This window comes from Tamandua tetradactyla, chromosome 19 (assembly GCF_023851605.1).
Source record: "Tamandua tetradactyla isolate mTamTet1 chromosome 19, mTamTet1.pri, whole genome shotgun sequence".
Classification (NCBI taxonomy): Eukaryota; Metazoa; Chordata; class Mammalia; order Pilosa; family Myrmecophagidae; genus Tamandua; species Tamandua tetradactyla.
Genome location: NC_135345.1, coordinates 45,483,128 through 45,502,019, shown reverse-complemented (window position 1 = coordinate 45,502,019; position 18,892 = coordinate 45,483,128). Strand labels below are relative to the sequence as shown.

General features: G+C 36.8%; 1 protein-coding gene across 1 annotated transcript in view; it reads right to left on the bottom strand.

Annotated features, from left to right (window-relative positions):
* The window catches only part of GRXCR1 (glutaredoxin and cysteine rich domain containing 1), a 142,448-nt gene that overhangs the window by 9,255 nt on the left and 114,301 nt on the right, over positions 1-18,892 (bottom strand). Inside the window, exon 3 of the mRNA XM_077137129.1 lies at positions 9,934-9,999. Within this exon, the coding sequence (XP_076993244.1) occupies positions 9,934-9,999 (66 nt within the window). The remainder of the gene's footprint in view (positions 1-9,933; positions 10,000-18,892) is intronic.

The window sequence follows — 18,892 nt, the reverse complement described above, 5'->3', positions numbered from 1 at the left end:
GGAGGTAGCTTCCTAAACTTTACAAAGCACAAGCCACAAAAGAAAAAATAGGTAAATGGGAACTCCTCAAAACCAAAAGCTTCTGCACCTCAAAAATTTTGTCAAAAAGGTGAAGAAACAGCCAACTCAATGGGAGAAAATATTTGGAAATTGCACATCAGCCAAAGGTTTGATATCGCACATACAAAGTTGTATGTATGAAGAAATCATACAACTCAACAACAAAAGAACAAACAATCCAATTATAAAATGAGCTAAAGATAGGAGTAGGCATTTTTCTGAAGAGCAAATACAAATGTCTCAAAGGCACATGAAGAGATGCTCATTTCCATCAGCTATAAGGGGATGCAGATCAAGACTGCAATGAGATACCATGCCACACCTATAAGAATGGCTGCTGTTAAGCAAAAAATGATGTATGTACCCTAAAAATGCCATGTTTTAATCCTAATCCCATTTTGTAAAGGTGGCCGTTTCTTCTAATCCCTATTCTTCAGCATTGTATGTTCGAAACTGTAGTTAGATCATCTCCCTGGAGATGTGATGTAATTGAGAGTGACTGTTAAACTGGATTAGGTGACGACATGTCTCCACCCATTCGGGTGGGTCTTGATTAGTTTCTGAAGTCCTATAAAAGAGGAAACATTTTGGAGAATGAGAGATTTGGAGAGAGCAGAGAATGCTGCAGCACCACAAAGCAGAGAGTCCATAAGCCAGCCACCTTTGGAGATGAAGAAGGAAAACGCCTCGCAGGGAGCTTCATCAAAGAGGAAGCCAGGAGAAGAAGCTAGCAGATGATGCTGTGTTTGCCATATGCCCTTCCAGATGAGAGAGGAACCCTGAATGTGCTCACCACGTGCCTTTCCAGATGAGAGAGAAACTGTGACTGTGTTCGCCATGTGCTTTCTCACTTAAGAGAGAAACCCTGAACTTCATCGGCCTTCTTGAACCAAGGTATCTTTCCCTGGATGCCTAGGATTGAACATTTCTATAGATTTGCTTTAACTGGGACATTTTCTTGGCCTTAGAACTGTAAACTAGTAACTTATTAAATTCCTCTTCTTAAAAGCCATTCTGTTTCTGGTATGCTGCATTCTGGCAGCCAGCAAACTAGAACAGCCACTATTGAAGACAATTTGATAGTTCCTTAGGAAACTAAATATCAAGTTGTCCTATGACCCAGCAATAGCACAACTTGGTATATAGCCAAAATAACTGAAAGCAATGACACAAACAGACATCTGCACACTGATGTTCATAGCAGCATTATTCACAATTGCCAAAAATGGAAATAATCCAAATGCCCATTGACAGATGAGTAGATTTACAAAATGTGGTATATACATATGATGAAACATTATGCAGCAGTAAGACACAATCACATCCTGAAGCACATGACAAGATGGATGAGTCTTGAGGACATAATACAGAGTGAAATAAGCCAAATACAAAAGGATATATACTGTATGACTCCACTTTTATGACCATGGTAAAGGTAAAATTGCGGGCTTATAATATAGAACATAGGGAATTGAGAGATACATAGAAGCTAGAGATGGGTGAATGGGTACCTAACGAGGTTGAACTCAAACGTAAGGGAATAGAATGAAAGCAGTTCACTAGTGGGTCCATTAGTAATATTACCGTATTGAAGGTGACCATGATTGAAAGGGGTTGTATAGACCTGTGTGTTCCACTGATTAACACTACAAACATAAGTAAGTTCTTGCATGAATTATTTCAAAGTTATGATTCTTGTACAAAGAGTTTTTAAGTTCAGGTTATGGGGGAAAACTGCCATTGCCTGTTATGGGCTATGTTTAACAGGAATGCGTCAGTAATACCACAGCAACATCAGGGGCAAATAATGGGGGGAGGGACAAATGTTAAGGGGAGGGTTAGATTTCCTATTTAATAAGGGTATGCTTATTGGTTATCTTTCTATTGGGAACAATGAAATTATCTAAATTGAGAGTGTCGATGTACTGTGGACTTTGGCATTATACATGATGCTTAATGAATGCAGGTGACTGAAGGATGCACTGACTGAGAATTAGATTGGTGAAGGACTGTGTATACATATGATTGAATATTGTGCTGCTACAAAAAGGAACAAAGTTGTGACATATTCAATATTGTGAATAAACCTGTGGGACATTTGATGAGGCAAAATAAACCACAAACAATTACTGTATGGTCTCCTTTAGAATATGCTTATAAGAAAATTGGGGCCTAGATTGTAATCTCTTACAGCAGTCCAATTTAGTCCAGAGTGGTAATTATTATTTCTGGATTTTGAAAGGCAGTTTTATATAAGTATAACCTGGTATTTAGAGATAAAGAATGAAGTTGATCAGGTTGAGATTGAGGGACTTCAGAATACAGAAGTAAGGAAGACATTGCCTAATTTTAGAACCTCACCTACTCGTTGAGACCAAGGGAAGAAAGGTTTATTTTGTCCAGAACCTAAATTTTCTGTAGCACATCATCTAACTCAATCTCTCTGGATAGCTCGTTTAAACAATCAAAACGCAGGGAGCCCAGAATAAGAATGAGGGTCTTTAATTCTGAACAGTTTTATGTAATATCTGGATACAACCTAGAATATATTAAGCAGTTAATAAAAAACCATTGGCAAATTCCCTTGAGGGATGGAAGAAAAAAATATGGAACTGTTAACCTTTATCACTGGGAAATCCCTTATACTGTGCCAAACATTAGGGATACCCAATCAATAGGCCAAACCCTTGATCTTGAGATTTGTTCTTGTAAAGTTTGTGTATACAGCAGAGAAATTTAGAATACCTATAGGTATGCCTAAGAGGTACTTCTGGAGGACCTCTTTTGTTGCTCAGATGTGGCCACATTCTCTCTATGCACAATTCTGCAAGTGAAACCATTGCCCTCCCTCCTGACCTGGGACATTTCATCCAGACATGAAAGTCTTCCTGGCAGCATGGGAAATGACTCCCAGGGATGAGTCTGGCTCTGGCACCATGGTATCAACAATTCTATCCTGACCAAAAGCGGGAAAAGAAGTGTACCTAATAAACTACCAGTGGCTGAGAGGGTTCAAATAGAGTTGAGAGATTTCTCTTGAGGTCACTCTTCACAAGCTTCAGTTAGACATTGCTACCTATCATAACTTGCCAACTCCCAACCAAAACCATTCCAGCCAATCCTAAAGAACACCTAGGTTGATATATAAGATTCTACAAAGTTTCCATGCACTAAAGTAACTTTCCAGAAACTTACAACCTCCAGATGGGTTCTTGGACCAGATAAATCTTGAAAGCTAGAGGGGTCAGCTCTCCAGAACAACAACTAGTTCCATTTCCCTACCCATATTACTGACAGCCCTATAACATGAAAAAGTTGGAGTGAGCATAGCCCAAGCACCCCTAAAGAATGGGGGAAAGATCAAAGGTGATGGTGGAGTTACACAGAGAAGGTAGGGTTTAACAAACGAATATGATTATTGAATCATTACATTGATATTTCTTTTTGGTCTCCAATATCTTAGAGTAGCTGAAAGTAAAAACCTAAAATTGTGGAATTGTAACCCATACCAAACTCTGAAATCTGTTCTGCAACTAATTGTGCTGCGCTTTGAAATGTATTGCTTATATATGTTATTTTTCACAAAAAAAATTTTTTAAGTTGATTATTATGATAAAACAAATATTTATTCCTTCTAGGTCCCACTGTTTTGGAGCAGCTAGAAAGAAAAATCTGAGATGATGGTACAGTAGCCCATGACAAACTCTGGGATCTGTCCTGTAATTACTTGTTGAAGAGTGCTTTGAAAACCATTACTTTTTCCTTTCTTTGATTTGTATATAAGTTATATTATACATATAAGTTAAACAAAAAAAAGTAAATGATTTGGTCAGTCATTCCTAACCATCTCCTTCAAAAAGTACTTTTTTTTGTACTTTTTTTGTACTTTGTAGGAGACCCTACAAAGAGAAAGCATGGTTTATTTTAGATGCTTCTGAATCTTAAGGAGTACAACACTTTAACAGATAGTTTTGACCTTACAGCAAGATGGAGAAAGAGACAGGGAATTCCCCCAAAGAATGCTCTGGATTGGAGAAGGAGGAATAATTGAAGTTAACAATAATCATTACTATTAGGAGCAAAACAGACTTCCACTTTAGATGAAGAAGTTGACTACAGAAACATTGACCTTCAAGCAATTAAAGAATCAAGGATAGATCTTCAGTTTTCTGATGCCCAGCAAGGGAAAAACCATGCAGACCCTGGCTGAGAATACCATGTAATGAGCATACTGATTCTATAAAGACATCACTTCTCTGAATAGTGATTTCACTAGAGGCACATCTTTTTGGAGTAGAATTCAATTTAAAAAAATAGAGTGAGAAATCTTCCTCCCTTTTACTTCTTTTAACGTATAATTGTCAAGGGTTTTACTAGAAAATAGGTACTCAGAGGATAAGTAGTTTCATTTATTCGTTCTTTCAACAAATGGTTATTGGGTGTCCACTTGTCAAGCATTATGTAAGGCAGTATAGGGATATAACAGTGTACCAGATATTCTCCTGTTCTAATAGTAGCTCCCATCCCACTCTTTTGTCTTTGACGAGTCTACTTAATACTAAAGTGATCTGAATTGGAGCCCCCAAGAACTCATAAGTCTCTGAAAAAAGGACCAAGGGGACAAGGAAACAAGGGTGGATTTCATGAGGCATTGCCAGACTTTCTATATAGGCCAAACTCAAATTTTAGGAATATAAAGAGTTTATCCCCAGTTATTTAATAAAGAAACAGGATGCTACAATCAGGAGTCTTCAGAGTCTTCTTCAAGGTCATAATATGAACATGCTTATTATTTATAATCTCAGTTCTACTCTAATCCTATTTCAGTGGAGATTGAAAGTTAGTATCCTACTTAAGAGGACACACTTTACTTGAGTCCCTGTGACCATAAACCTGATCATCCAGATGAATTTATTCATGTAACAAACTGTCAAAGAGTGCACGCTTAGCATATGTTTTGGTTTCCTTGGCAACTCAAGCAAATAGCATGCAGTGGATTAGTTTAAACAATGGAAATTTATTAGCCCACAATTTTGAGGCTGGGAAATATCACAAATCAATGAAGACAATGCTTTCCCCCTGAAGACTGTGTCATTCTGGAGCTGGCAGCCAGTTATCTTTTGTCCTTGACATTTCTGTCACATGTCAATGCACATGGGAGCCTTTCCTGGCCTCTCCCTTATCTTCAGGGTTCTGTTGACTTTGGCTTCTCACTGATCTTCCGTGGTTTTTCTCTGATCTGTCTGAATTTCATTCTGCATATAAAGGACTCCAATAATAATATTAAGAGCCATCCCGATGGGGGGGGAGGGGTTGTGTGAACTAAAATAACCTCATCAAAATGTCCTACTTACAATGGGTTCATACCCAGAGGAATGGATAAAGTTTGAGAACACGTATGGATGGGGTACATACAGCTCCAAACCATCACAACATATAATCCTGTCTGGATCATTCAGTTCTGTCTGTGTGCTTTATTTTAAGCTATAGTCAATAATTGAATTCAGAAAATGCTTATTAAGCACTTACTAAACACCTCCCTGCCTGACCCAGTCGCTAAGAACATGAACAGAATTCTTACTTGTAATCAGTTTTCAACATCTTTAATTTGCAGAGTGGGAAAGAAGCCACTGAACAAAATACACACACAGAGGAAATTTGTAGCATATAGTCCTGAATATATATGCCTGATTCTTCAACCAGATGGGATGAACTGCCATAAACCTACTGAAAGAGATGCTTATTCAATTTCAGAGAGAGGCATACTACATTGCCTAATTTCCCAGGTGATTTGGTGAAACTCTGCTGCTGTAGACTCTGAACATTCCATGTCTACCCCCACACCTTCAGAGAGCTCTGAGAGGCCATCATCCAGAACTGCCTCTTCTCCAGGGAAGGTCAGAACAGTTTTGAAAACTCAAATGCTTATACAAACAGTCTATGCCATTCCCGGCATCTTCAGTGTGTAGCTGGAGATCTTTCATCTGTTCCTCATGAACAACAAATAAGTAGTCACTAGCCCTCAAGGGAGACTCGAGCCAAGCAACTGTTATAAGCTTTACAAGAAAATAAGCACAGAAAATGGATGCCATATTGGCAATTTATCTAAAACTGACAAAATGTTTGCTTATATCTCCAAATGAAAACAAAAAGCAAGGCAAAAGCTTACTTAGAGCCTCACTACCATCTGAGATCTCCACTCTCCCAGTGTGTGCCATAACAAGATGGATGTTAACATTTCTCAAGCTTCCCCTGAATTTCTCTGTTTGGACACCAGCAAGATCAGCTAACTGTCTTCGGTATCATTTTGCAAAACCTTTATGCAACACTTTGCTTCTAATTTCTACTCTGTTTATTAACATATGTGAAAGCATTAACACGTACATAGATAAATCGTACAAGGAAATTATATTTTCATTCATCCTTTTCACCTAAGTATCCTCCAACAAAAAATAATGATTTTCTCTTCCTTTTCATCTCTTAACTGCTTTGCTGCCTCCAAAGCACATTGAATGAAAGAGGATTCATTCATCTATTCATTCAACAAGCATTTATTGAGTGCTTATTCTATGTCAAGCCCTGTCCTAGGCACTGGAAGTAAAGGTGAGAACAAAAATAGAAGAAAATGTGTCCACATGTAGTATATGAACATCCTTCTAGGAAGATGACCTGCATGTGTATCAAGCAAAGCAAACTGTTCTCCCAGGAATACAGTCCCCATTGATGAAGCCAGTTCTTTTCATTCCAAGTCTCCATACCAGTGAGTGCTGTATTTCACTTGTTTCTGCTGCCTTTGGCCAACTGAGACCATCGACCATCTTCATCCAACATAAGATCCACTCAGCTTATAATAATCTAGCATGGTGGTGTTAACTGAGTTACAGTATTAAGAAACTATAGACTCCATGAATAAAAGTTCATGAACAGCTAAGATAATTTTTAAAGAGATGCCTAATGAGGGAGAATCACCCTAACAGACTCTAAAATGTGCTACTAAACCACAGAAATAAAAACAGTGTGATATCAGTGCCACAAGAAACAAATAGAACAATGAAATTGCCTAAAAAGCCCCAGAGGAATACCCAAGCATATACAAGGATTTACTTCAACATAAAGGTGGCACAGCAAATCAATAAGAATACAATATATTATTTAATACATAGTGCTGTGAAATTTTCTTGGTATACATAAGAAAAGGCAAATGGTCTGTAGATGGAGTAGAGACCTAGATGTGAAAAATTATGAAGTTTATAGAAGAAAATATAGGATAATATCTTTATGACCTTAAGATGTTCCTAAAAATAAGTTCAAAAGCACAAAACATAGAGAAAAAATGTTTAGTTTGATTATATCATAAACGTAGATTTTTGTTGGATAAAGGACATCACAAAAGAAGCAAAAGAATGGGAGGAAATGCTTATAATGGAATTGTATATATAATATATAAAACTCCTGAAAATCAATTTAAAAACCAACAATAATAGTACCTTTAATGCAAAAAGTGTATAAATACACAATTTTCAGAAGGAAATTAGAGATATACAGCAAGCATATAATAAGATGCCCAAATCCACTGGTAATCAGAAAAATGTAAATTAAAACAAAAAGCTAGTATTCCCTTACAACCAATACTCTGGCAAAAATTAGTAAACTGAATAAATCCAAATATCAATGGGAATGTAGAAACATAGGAAACTTCATTCTCCAGAGGAGAGAGTGTTGACTAGGGCAACCATCCCAGAGAGCCTTCTAACACTACCTGGAAAATTAGGTATATGCATAAGTTAGGACCCAGCAATTCATCCTTTCAAGAAAATCCATAATGGAATACATTCAAGGCTGTTCCTTGTAACACAGTTTGTTTGAGGGAAGAGGTTGGAGCCTACTTCTAGTGGGTAGGCATTATAAAACTAAACTGTCTGAAACAGTAACCACTAGCCTTTTTTTACTATTTACATAGAAATTAAGTAAAATTAAATAAAATTTAAAAATCAGCTCTTCAGACACACTAGCCACACTTTAAGGGCTCAATAGACTCATGCAACTAATGGCTGCTATTTTGAACAGTGTAAATACAGATATTTCCATCAGCACAGAAAATTCTATTGAACAGTGCTACCATGGAGAAGCATGTAGTAGTTAGAAAGAAAAGTGGATTAAATGTCCATATAGTCATGTAGATGGTTCTTCAAAACACAGGCTAGTGAAAATAATTGGAACTAAAATCAGATATATTACATACTACTGTCTACATAAATTAAAAATGTGCACACAGAAAACAATAATGTACATTAATGAAGTTAAATTGTTTAAATAAAAAAATACACATGAACCTAAATGAATGGTTTCGGAAGGTTGGAATAAAGTATAGGGCTTGAAAGAGAAGAAAGAAACCTATATATACAGAAATTTGAGCTGAGACAAATTTAAAGGCCATCAAGCAAAATACCTTCACTTGACAGTTTAGGAAATCAAGATCCTCAGAGGTGAAGGGATGTGTTCAAAGTCACAAAGCCATCAGCAGAGCTGAGAATGAAAGAAAGACCCTATAAGTTCTAATATATCCTATGGCTTTCAGACTTTGAAATCAGATTGTGTTAATTTTTTTTTCCTAAGGGACAGACACCCTCCTTTTTCATGAACACCTTCCCTCTAGCTATGCCAGCTTTCTCATGGGACTACAGTGTCTACATGTAATACTAATATTAATATTACAGCACAGGCTAATCCAAAACTTTTCTGAGTTATTACTAGGTACAAGCAATACTTTGAGAGGGTCAATGTCTACCTTAGCAAAATGTCTGTACATAGTAGGCACTCAAATATTTTCTGAATGAATTGACACATTTTGTTCGTCATTCTGGGGAAGTTAACAATATGAAAAAAATCATGACTCCTGCAGTCAAGAAGTATGCAGTTCATTTGGGACATGAGGCAAATAAAGAAAGATAATACATAGAAGGCTTTCATAGCACTCAACAAAAAGAGGGTAAATCAAAGGTGAAAGATATGAAAAGTGATTTTTGAAAAAAGTGATACTGTAGATGGGCCTTGAAAATGGTGGAGGGAAATAAGAAATTGGAACAATAGTATCTTAGTTGACTGAACAGTTAGCACAAAAAAAAAAGTGGTAGTCAGAAAGCACAAGAAACCACAAAAAGGTATTTCTTTTGACTCAAGGGGAAGATATGGTAGAGAATCAGAAATGAGGTTAAAAAGGAGACTAGACCAAAAAGGAGCTGACTTGCCAAGAATCTGGGTGGCCATATGGATGCTTGCTACCTCAGAGCAACTATTAATATACCCCTTTCACTCTCAAAGTGTCTCAGTTTGGACAATAAAGTATATGGTCTCTCTAAGTAGAGGGAAAAACAGGCTAATGAAATGGGAGAGAGATGATAAGGGCTTCATCATATATTTGTTTGATACATGATATAAATAAGTGTTTTTCTGATGCAGTAGTTATGATCATTGGAACAAAATTAAAGTATACTCTTTGGGAGAAATAATATTTTTGTATCTTTAGAAATAATCACTTGGCCACAGGAAAAAAAAATGCTTTAAGTGAAAAATTTTAAATGTGCTTCAAGACAATTGCTTGATTTAGATCGATGTCTCTATTATAGAGAAACATCAGGCACTAAAGAAAGCTAATCAGAATGTTCATCGAATAGCACAAGGTTATTAGAAGCTAACAGAAAAGCCACTTAAGCTGGAACAAAAATGGCAGGTGATATCAAATTAAAACTGCCACATGTATCCTATTACATATTTGTAAGATCGTGGGCAATGGGGAACTCAATTAGGAAACCCAATTACAACCAAAATGTGTTCATTTGATTACTAAAAATCCATTGCTGAAAGTACAATTACCTCAATTTTGGTTAAGAGGTCTTGCAGTTCTCCTGATTCATTCATTGACAAAATTTTCTCAGCACCCTATTAACAAGAGAGGGTTGGGGGGAAAGAAAATCCATTTTGTTAGTATTTGAGAAAATAAAGCTCCAACCAGGAAAGTTTAACCTACAAATATTAAAAATAATTCTTCCCTTCAGATTTGAGTAAACTTATGAACAGGAGGCCATAAAAGAGAAGAAATTCTCTTTGCTTTCAGATAGTCTCCCATCTGGAAAGGCTACTGCAGACCAGGAGAAGGTTGTCAGCAGGTGAGTGCCAGAAAGCCCACAGCCTGCAGGTAAGTCCAGACATGGAAGGGTCCAGCCCACTCTTTAGAGTTGTTCAGTGTACCTGGAGTTAGCTCTACCAACTGGGAAAGGAAGCCTTTGAGGAAATCCTCTTCTCAGTTTGTCTCTGCTCTAACATATCAGTCCTGGACATGCCCTCTTTAGAGCCAGGCATTGAAGATGACAGCAGTTAATTGTCATCATTATCAGCAGCAGCAGTAGCAGCAGCATTGACACCAATTAACTACATATTGTGTGCTAGGCACCAAGCATCATTTTGTTTGATGTGGTAGACTCTAAGATTAGCAGGAACTGAAACTCCATCAGATTAAATAACTACTCCAAGCTAACCCAGAGAGTAGGCAGAGTAAGAATTTGAACATAAAATACTCACTTTAGAGCCTGTGTTAATCAACTTCTGAAACTATACTGCAAAGTGAGAAAGGGGGTAATGCATGCAGTTCATAGCAAAGTCACTGCACTTCTTCAAACTCCCCCTGCTTCCCTCTCCTTTCCAACATCATCTTATATTTTCCCACTCCACTTCCCAACATATACTCATAGAGAATGAGGAAGAAAAATTGGAGTAATTATTTATAATCAAAGGTAGGGGGACATGTCTGTCTTATTCATTTTGTATCCCCAGCATTTAGCACTGTTGCTGGGAAATAGTGTGGGTTGAATCAACATTTGCTTCATGAACAAGACCAAGAGAAATATCATCACATAATAAACATTTTTTGGATCCCCATTTGTACTAGGCAGGATGGAAAACACAAAGATTCATTTGAAAAAAAAATTAAAAGGCCACAGTTCTTAAGAGGTTGCAATATATTTTCATGTAAACACACAAAAAAGTAAACACACTGTAGAAAGGAAAAGGGTGATGAAAAACAAAGGTGGGTTCAAAAACCATAATAGGGCAAAAAAAGATCTCCTCTGCTTTTTGAGAGTAGAGAAGGCTATCTGAAGTTAACAGCGTTTAGCCGGATCTCGATAACATGGTGAGGTTTCTAAGATAAGGTAGACATGTCCTTTAGTGAAGTATTTAGTTCTTGGTTTCATTTTTCTTCTTTTAGTTTATCTTATAAAGTTTATCTTATAACTCATGTCATCTTAATCACCATCAGAAATATCAACTTGATATATGAAAAAGCACTGTGAATGAATACACAGGGCTACAGAGAATACATAGAGCTCTATGAAGCAGATTATATTCTTTTATTTGTTGGTATTTGACTAGGAATACAGATGTGACAACACCTAAATTGAGAACAAAAGCAATGAAAACATCATGACAAAACATTCAAGTCTAAAACTTGGTAATAACCAGTAGTATTTTAGTTTGGCTATATTCTATTTCTTCTAGGATTTAAGAAAAAGCCTCTGGGGAATTTGACACAATCTCAGGCAGCAAGGAGAATATATGCCTCATATTTCATGAATGCAGGAAAATGTACAATGACTCCAAACAAAATGAATGCTCCAGAGAAGCTATTACCTGAACATCCTAGCTCCTGTTTTAACTCAACACCATGCTTTAAGTCAGTTGTTTAGAATATAGTACATATGCCAGGAAAGGACCTACCTCATTAATCACATGAAATTTGTTCTGCCTCAGCCAAATAATTCCTACATTGCTACTAGGACAGCGGATTACAGATTTCAAGAGAAATGCGTGTTTTTCTCACATGAAGCAATGTACCTAAAAGCAAAATAGCCACTGTTCTTCAAGGTATCTAGGTGCATCATACTGTTAGTATACTAAATGCTTAAGGTTAGAAAAATTTACCCTGCAACAGAGAACTGGGAGCTGAGTACCTCCTTTCCTTTCTCAACTGCTGCTACTCCACATGGCCTCTACAGCTCCAGCTGGCCTGTCCTCTGGTCTTTTTCTTGCAAACAGCTTCCTGGTCCCTGTGCAGAGCAGTAACAGTGCCACAACCCACATCCCCAGCCTCTGCTTGACTCTTTCATTACCACATGGAAGTGCAGGAGTTTACAAGGGAGGAGAAGGAAATCAGAGGAAACTCCTCTGTCATCCTAAACAATGGCAACAACAGCGTGGGGTTCTGAACCTAATCAGCAGATTTCAAGGGAAAATTACACATTCCTCTCATCTTGAGGGTTGGGGCAGTAATCAGGGCGGCTCTCATTCTGCCCTGGTCTGCACTGTGTTTGTGCATTCCAAAGGTCTCACTCTATCACAGTTTGTCATCAAGGACATTAAAATTATGACTTGGCCTATAAAGAAACTCTCGAGTCCACAACAAAAGAGTGTATTTCCTTAAACATTGACATTCTCTTGAAATAATTTATTCCTGGGTGATATTTGGCTAGAAATAACACATGTGATTTTGTTGCTCAAAATATACTTCCTCCAATTCATTTTATTTTCTAGCATAGTTTACCAAGATTTCCAGGATACCCATGGAAATATTTCTGGTAGATTATTCAAGTGGCTCAGAATCAATTTTCTGAAATTAATATAATTTTGAAAATGATAATGTTGATGTATGAAGTACTGTTCTAGTTTGCTAGCTGCTGGAATGCAATATACCAGAAATGAAATGGCCTTTAAAAAGGGGAATTTAAGAAGTTGCTAGTTTACAGCTCTAAAGTCAAGAAATGTTCCAATTAAAGCAAATGTATAAAAATGTTCAAATTAAGGCACCAACAAGAGGTTACCTTCACTCAAGAAAGGCCAACGAAATTAGGATTTCTTTCTCAACTGGAAAAGCACATGACAAACATGGCCATGTTTTCAGCTTTCTCTCTAGGCCTCTTGCTTCATGAAGCTCCCCCAGGAGCATTCTCCTCCATCTCCAAGGGTAGATGGCTGGTGAACTCTGTAGTTCTCATGTCTCTGCCACTGTTGTCATTCTCAAGCTTTCTACAAAATGCTTCCTCTTTCAAAGGATTCCAGTAAAGTAATCAAGACCCAACTGGAATGGGTGGAGTCACATCTTCCTCTATTCAAAAGTGCATACCCACAATTGGATAAGTCACATCTCCATGGAGATAACATAATCAAGTTTCCATCCTAAAGTACTGAGTAGGGATTAAAAGAAACTGTTGCTTCCACAAAATCTATTAGGATTAAAACATGGCTTTTCTAGGGTACATAAATCCTTTCAACCCAGCACAAGTACTTAACAGATAATGGCTCTTTTAAGCATCCATACAAAGTAAGTATTATTATCTCAATTTTTAAAATGAAGAAATTGGAGTTTGAAGAGCATAAGGTACTTGTCCAGGGCCTTTAATATGTTAATACATGGTCCAGATGGATATCAAATCCAAGCCTATGGGATTTTAAAGCCTGCACTCTTTCCATCTACCATACATATGCATTCTTACAGATATAATGCAATTGAACTAATGATAAAAGGTACATATAACTCCTAGGAACGTAAACATCTATGCTTAGGACTCACTGTTGACCATGTACTCAAGAAATTCAAGTAAATGAAAGCTTTCTCTGTAATGAGTCCTCAGTGACTCCAAACAAAGCAAATGTGCCAAAAGAACTATGAACTGTCCCAGAGCTTTTATTCCCTCAGCAATGTGCTTGAGTCAGCTATTTAGAGTATGTTGCATATGCCAGGAAACAACCTATCTCATTACCCTTCAATACATGAAATTAGTTCTACCTCACCCAAACACTTTTCACCTTGAAATTCTGAACACTGAGTTGTGATGTATGGACAAGTTGCTTTATTTTATATTTAACAAACTTCACAGGCAGAAGCAAGCTAGTCTACATAGTCTTACGTCATGTATGAATCAGTTAGGCAGAAAACCACACCTTCAAAGAGCAAGACAAAGGTAAGGAAAAGATATCAGAATCCCACTGACTATAACTGTCAAAACCCTTTACCACCATTTTAAATACATGAATGTGCAAAAGTGTGTCACCATACCCATTCATACCTACAGAACATTTATTCACTTGTTTCCACAGTCAATACTATTTATTGAGTCCTATTGTAATGTTTGGAATATAAAAATAAGCATAAAATGGTTCCTCAATTTCTTTTGGGAGAAATAGATGCTGATCAAAAGATCACATGAATAAATGTAAACTTATAACTGTTATAAATACTACAAAAGAGAGGTAGATACAAGATGCTGTGAAAACAAATAAAGTATATTTAAACTAAAGGCTTTTCCCAGGAAACAATAATTCAATTGTTTTCTTTTGAAAGAATAAGAGTGAAATAACCACACACGGAAGGAAAGAAGGAAATTAATTAGGACAATAAAATTACCAAATGTCATTATATATACAAGCCCCTTTGTGTTCACCATGGCTTTCTGTACAAGCTAAAAAGAAAAACTATGTTCAATGAAATGTCCTGGCAGAGTCTACATAGCATTGTGAATTGGGGCCTTAAAGGAAGCATAGATAGGATTCTGAGTCGCCTTGCTGCAATCTACTCTATTCAACAAACTGAAGAAAACAAAAGAATGGTCTAAAACCAACTAATACTTAGAACTCTTTTAGCTCTCTGGGAAAAGTTGCTAGGTCCAGAGTTTCCAAACACAATTGTCAAAATGAAACAAAGCTAATAAAGACATTTAAGTATTTCTTCTCAAAAAGTATGTAAAAACACAGAAATAGATTTCAGTTATCTCCCTGGAAATATCCAGCCTCTGCAATTCCACTGAAATACCAATGTTTGAAAACTATCGACTCATATATTTTTGAGGATCCCAGAAGGAATAAAAGATGTTTACATTAACCAAAAGCAGGCACAGACAAAATCAGCTGTTCCATCATCTGTGATGTACTGCACAGCAAGCCTGAGGATGTTTACAAGAACTCTGAATTCTTCAAGCACCTGGCACTTTGTCCAGTGAATCACAGATATTCAGTAAGTTTTTGCTATATTCATGTCTTCAGTATACTTGTAGTAAATGCAGCATTAAATTCCAAACCACTTTTTCTTATAATTCCTGCTTCTTTAAAAACAAGCAAGGTCATAATACTAAGTGTACCTTTGTGGAGGTAAACCTGCAAGGAACAAAATTAATGTGATTTGAAGATAGAATTGCAAGTACCTAAAGAAGTGAAAAATTCCAAGTACCTAAAGAGGATGAATACTGTAGACATGATTACCCCAAAATATCACTTGTCTCAGCTGGGCATTTGATAGATCTGAAGAGCAAAGCACTGGAAGTCTCATGCCCTGATGAAGACCAGGAGGTTAGCATTCTATATAGGTGACTGATAAAGGATCCTTCAGCTGTGTAATCAGAAAAGCAGATGGCAAGGTTGGCATTCAAAGAACTCAACCCTAGCATGCTGCCTGCAAAAGGATGTATTCAATAAGCGTTTGTTGCTCTGGCTGTCATGCTTACCAGAATGGGAGGTTACATCAACTCTGCCTGGAGATGGGCCAGCTGAGTCATATTGACAGAGTCAGATTTTACTTCAGGAATCAGCTTCATACCTTCCCCAGTGCATTAACAAACTCCATTGAGTCCCCAGAGTTCTACGCCAAACACTTATGCCTGGAAATGTACAAAACATGCATAGTAATATCCTGTCAGTGTCATTAAAAACTCAATAAAGACTCCCATGGATAAACTCATTCTTAAGAGCATGGTTTGCCTGTGTCCCCAGCAGGAAGAATTAACTGCAAAATTAACTAAACAAGTTGACTTTCTCTGTGCAGTTATATAATATAGACTTCTGGTGTCTAAAGATGCTTTCCAAAGACAATGATTTTAGCTTTAAATAGATATGCTTGAGCCAGTTTTTCCAAGGTAGATGTAAAGGTCAGTTTCCCATTGAGACCAATCCTAATTCATGAAAAATAAAACCTATCATCAAAATGGATGATCTTGGGGATACATCATTCACTTTTCTATAGCAGCAGGACATTTCTTCAGTTCTTTTAAAACTAATATCAAATCACGGAAAAGTGATATCAAGTTACTAGGTTAAAAAAAAACACACAAAGCTAGCATTGGGGGTTGAGGTAGAAGAAGCCAGAAGACTGCTCTGTTTACTAAATTTAGGATTATTGTCTGCTGTGTCGCAAAATTCTTTCTTCATAAACTGATTTTTAGAAGGCACTGACTGGTTCAGCTCATCAGATTTTTAAATAATAAGACCCAGGATTAAGTTCTAGCTCCTTCATTTATAAGTTAAGTTAACCTGTTAAATTAGAATCTGTCAGCCTTAGTTTCCTCATTTATAAGATGAGTAAAGTAAAGCTTACAGGGTTGTTTTAAGAATCACACAAAATGATACATGGAGAATCTAAAACATTGCATGGCATATAGAAAGAAATTGAATAAATGCAGTTGTTGTTGTTACTCTTCCTGAGGGCATTTATAACCTACATTCAATGTCAAGCTCACAAAGTTTGGTCCCATCATTTATCTTCCCAAGTTATCAAAAAAATGAAAGATCAATGCAAGTCAATAAGAGTCTTATATTTTTTTCAGATGATTTTACCCTAAGTGAAAGTGAACATAATAAAAATGAGAATGGAGGAGTGAGAGTAGATTAATGGAGTAGCTTAATATATGATTATTCCTCATGCAAAATATTGAATTGACTCAATTTTGTGGCTTATTAAAAAGAAAAATTGGCATGAAATTTGAGGATGTTCCAGGCCATAAAACTTCTCTGGTAAATGGAAGAATGGCTAAAATGTTCTTTATTATGGAAGAGTCAGCTTGCTTTAAGCTCTGAAGAGCAAAAAGACTGAAAGCAGTTAGTGAACAATATTGCTGAAGAATACTGAATTGACTGTTTTTCTAGGACAATATGGATGTTTAGTCACCCAGCAGGAAAAATACTTGAGAAATATTCACATCATGGAAGTAATTGAAAAAATAATTATTTCATCAAAATGTCAATTAACAGATTCCATTAATAGGAGGGAGTTCCAACTTGAATGGGCTTTCATCCCAGAGGGGATCCAAGGATGTTAATAAATGGATAGGTTACTAAAAATCCACCACTGCAGCCTACACATTTAATAAAAATTACTTTGTCCTTCATGTTACTATATTAGAAACATATCAGAGGATCAAAGATGCTGTCCTCAGTTGCATCCTAGAAAGACTTCTCTGTGGAGTACTGAAGTTTATAGTCATGAACTAAGGCAGTACCACATTTCTATAAGGTACTCTAATTCTAGAGTCAAAAGTTGCCTAATAATGGTTATTTTTAAGTTCATGTAAATATCATTCAGGATTCCAGCAGGAAATGAATGGCATGCTTAAAGAATTTAGTGGAATATAGTTTAATGAAATTTAATCTAACAGAACTATGGACCTGGTTAAGTAAAGCAACAAGCCTTGGTAAAGCATATAGGCACTGGCAACAACAGGAAGTCATTTTATCATCCCTAGGTGTGAAGTTGAGTGGGGAAGGTATGTGGTTGCAGAACTGAAAGAAATATATAGTCACAGGGAAAAGATAAGAGGAATTCAGCAGCTGCCAAATTGGTATACGATGAGCAGAGGAAATAAATATCCCAACCGCACTCGGATTTCCTGCTCTAGCCTCCCTCTGCTTGAGCCCAATCAGAAGTCAGAGAGTAAGGAGACTGTGGGATACGGTTTATAAAGTTTGCCTTCCTGGGACACAGTGTAGAGCAGAAAATGGCAGAGAGTGGATCTGGAAGGGAAAACAGAAAGTAACTAGCACAACCAGCAGTGAAACAGATGCCTTCCTCTTACTGAGGTTGATCCTTGTTTGAGTCCATTTGCGATGTGTCTTCAGAACAAGAGAAAGAGGATGAAGAAAACCTTCCTGCCATCCTGGAATGAGAGGCACTGAATCATGTGGGTAACAAAATATGTTGGGAGGCTGTAGCATAAGGTTAAAAATCGTGAGCTCAACTACAAACTGTCTCTGCTACTTATTAGCAGTGTGGGCTTAGGCAAATTACATCATCTCTCAAAACTTCAATTTTTTTCAGCCTGTAAAATGAAGATAAAAAAGTATCTCTACCATGCAGAGTTATAAGAAATAAATGAATAATGCAGGTAAAGTTATTAGCATAGTGGCTGGCCTATGTACAGCCTTGTTGACAAGAATAATATGTGTTTATTCTTATTGTTGTGGTCTTAAACAGCAATAAGTAATGCTTATTACTTTACAATAAGGATTTTCCATTAGGCCTACTTCAAAGAGTCTTTTTGGGTAATTCATTGTCAACTGCTTTATTTTTAAAATCAACCAGAATTATTTCTCTTATTGTGACAATACTTCCCTTACATAGGATGGAAAAAGTATTTGTTATCCCTACCCAACTGCCACTATCCATCCCCCATTCTTCCATTTAGTTAGAAAATACCCTGAAATTTATTTCAGCACAGAATATACTGAAAGACTATGTTGCCCAGCCTCCCTTGCAGTTAGGTGTAGGCATGTGACTAAGGAATTGCTAGTGAGATGTGAACAAAAGTATTTCATACAGCTTAAAAGTAAACTGATTATCTTCTTCTCTCAACTTTTAACAGGCTAGGAAAAAAAATGTTAGGAGTTAACCATGAAAGGAGGGCTCACCCTACATGGAGGTAGAACAAGATAGAAGAATCAAATCATTCATGGAACAGAGACAATCTATACCCCTGGATCATTAGATCACTAAAAAGAAACACCTACCTTGTTTGAACCA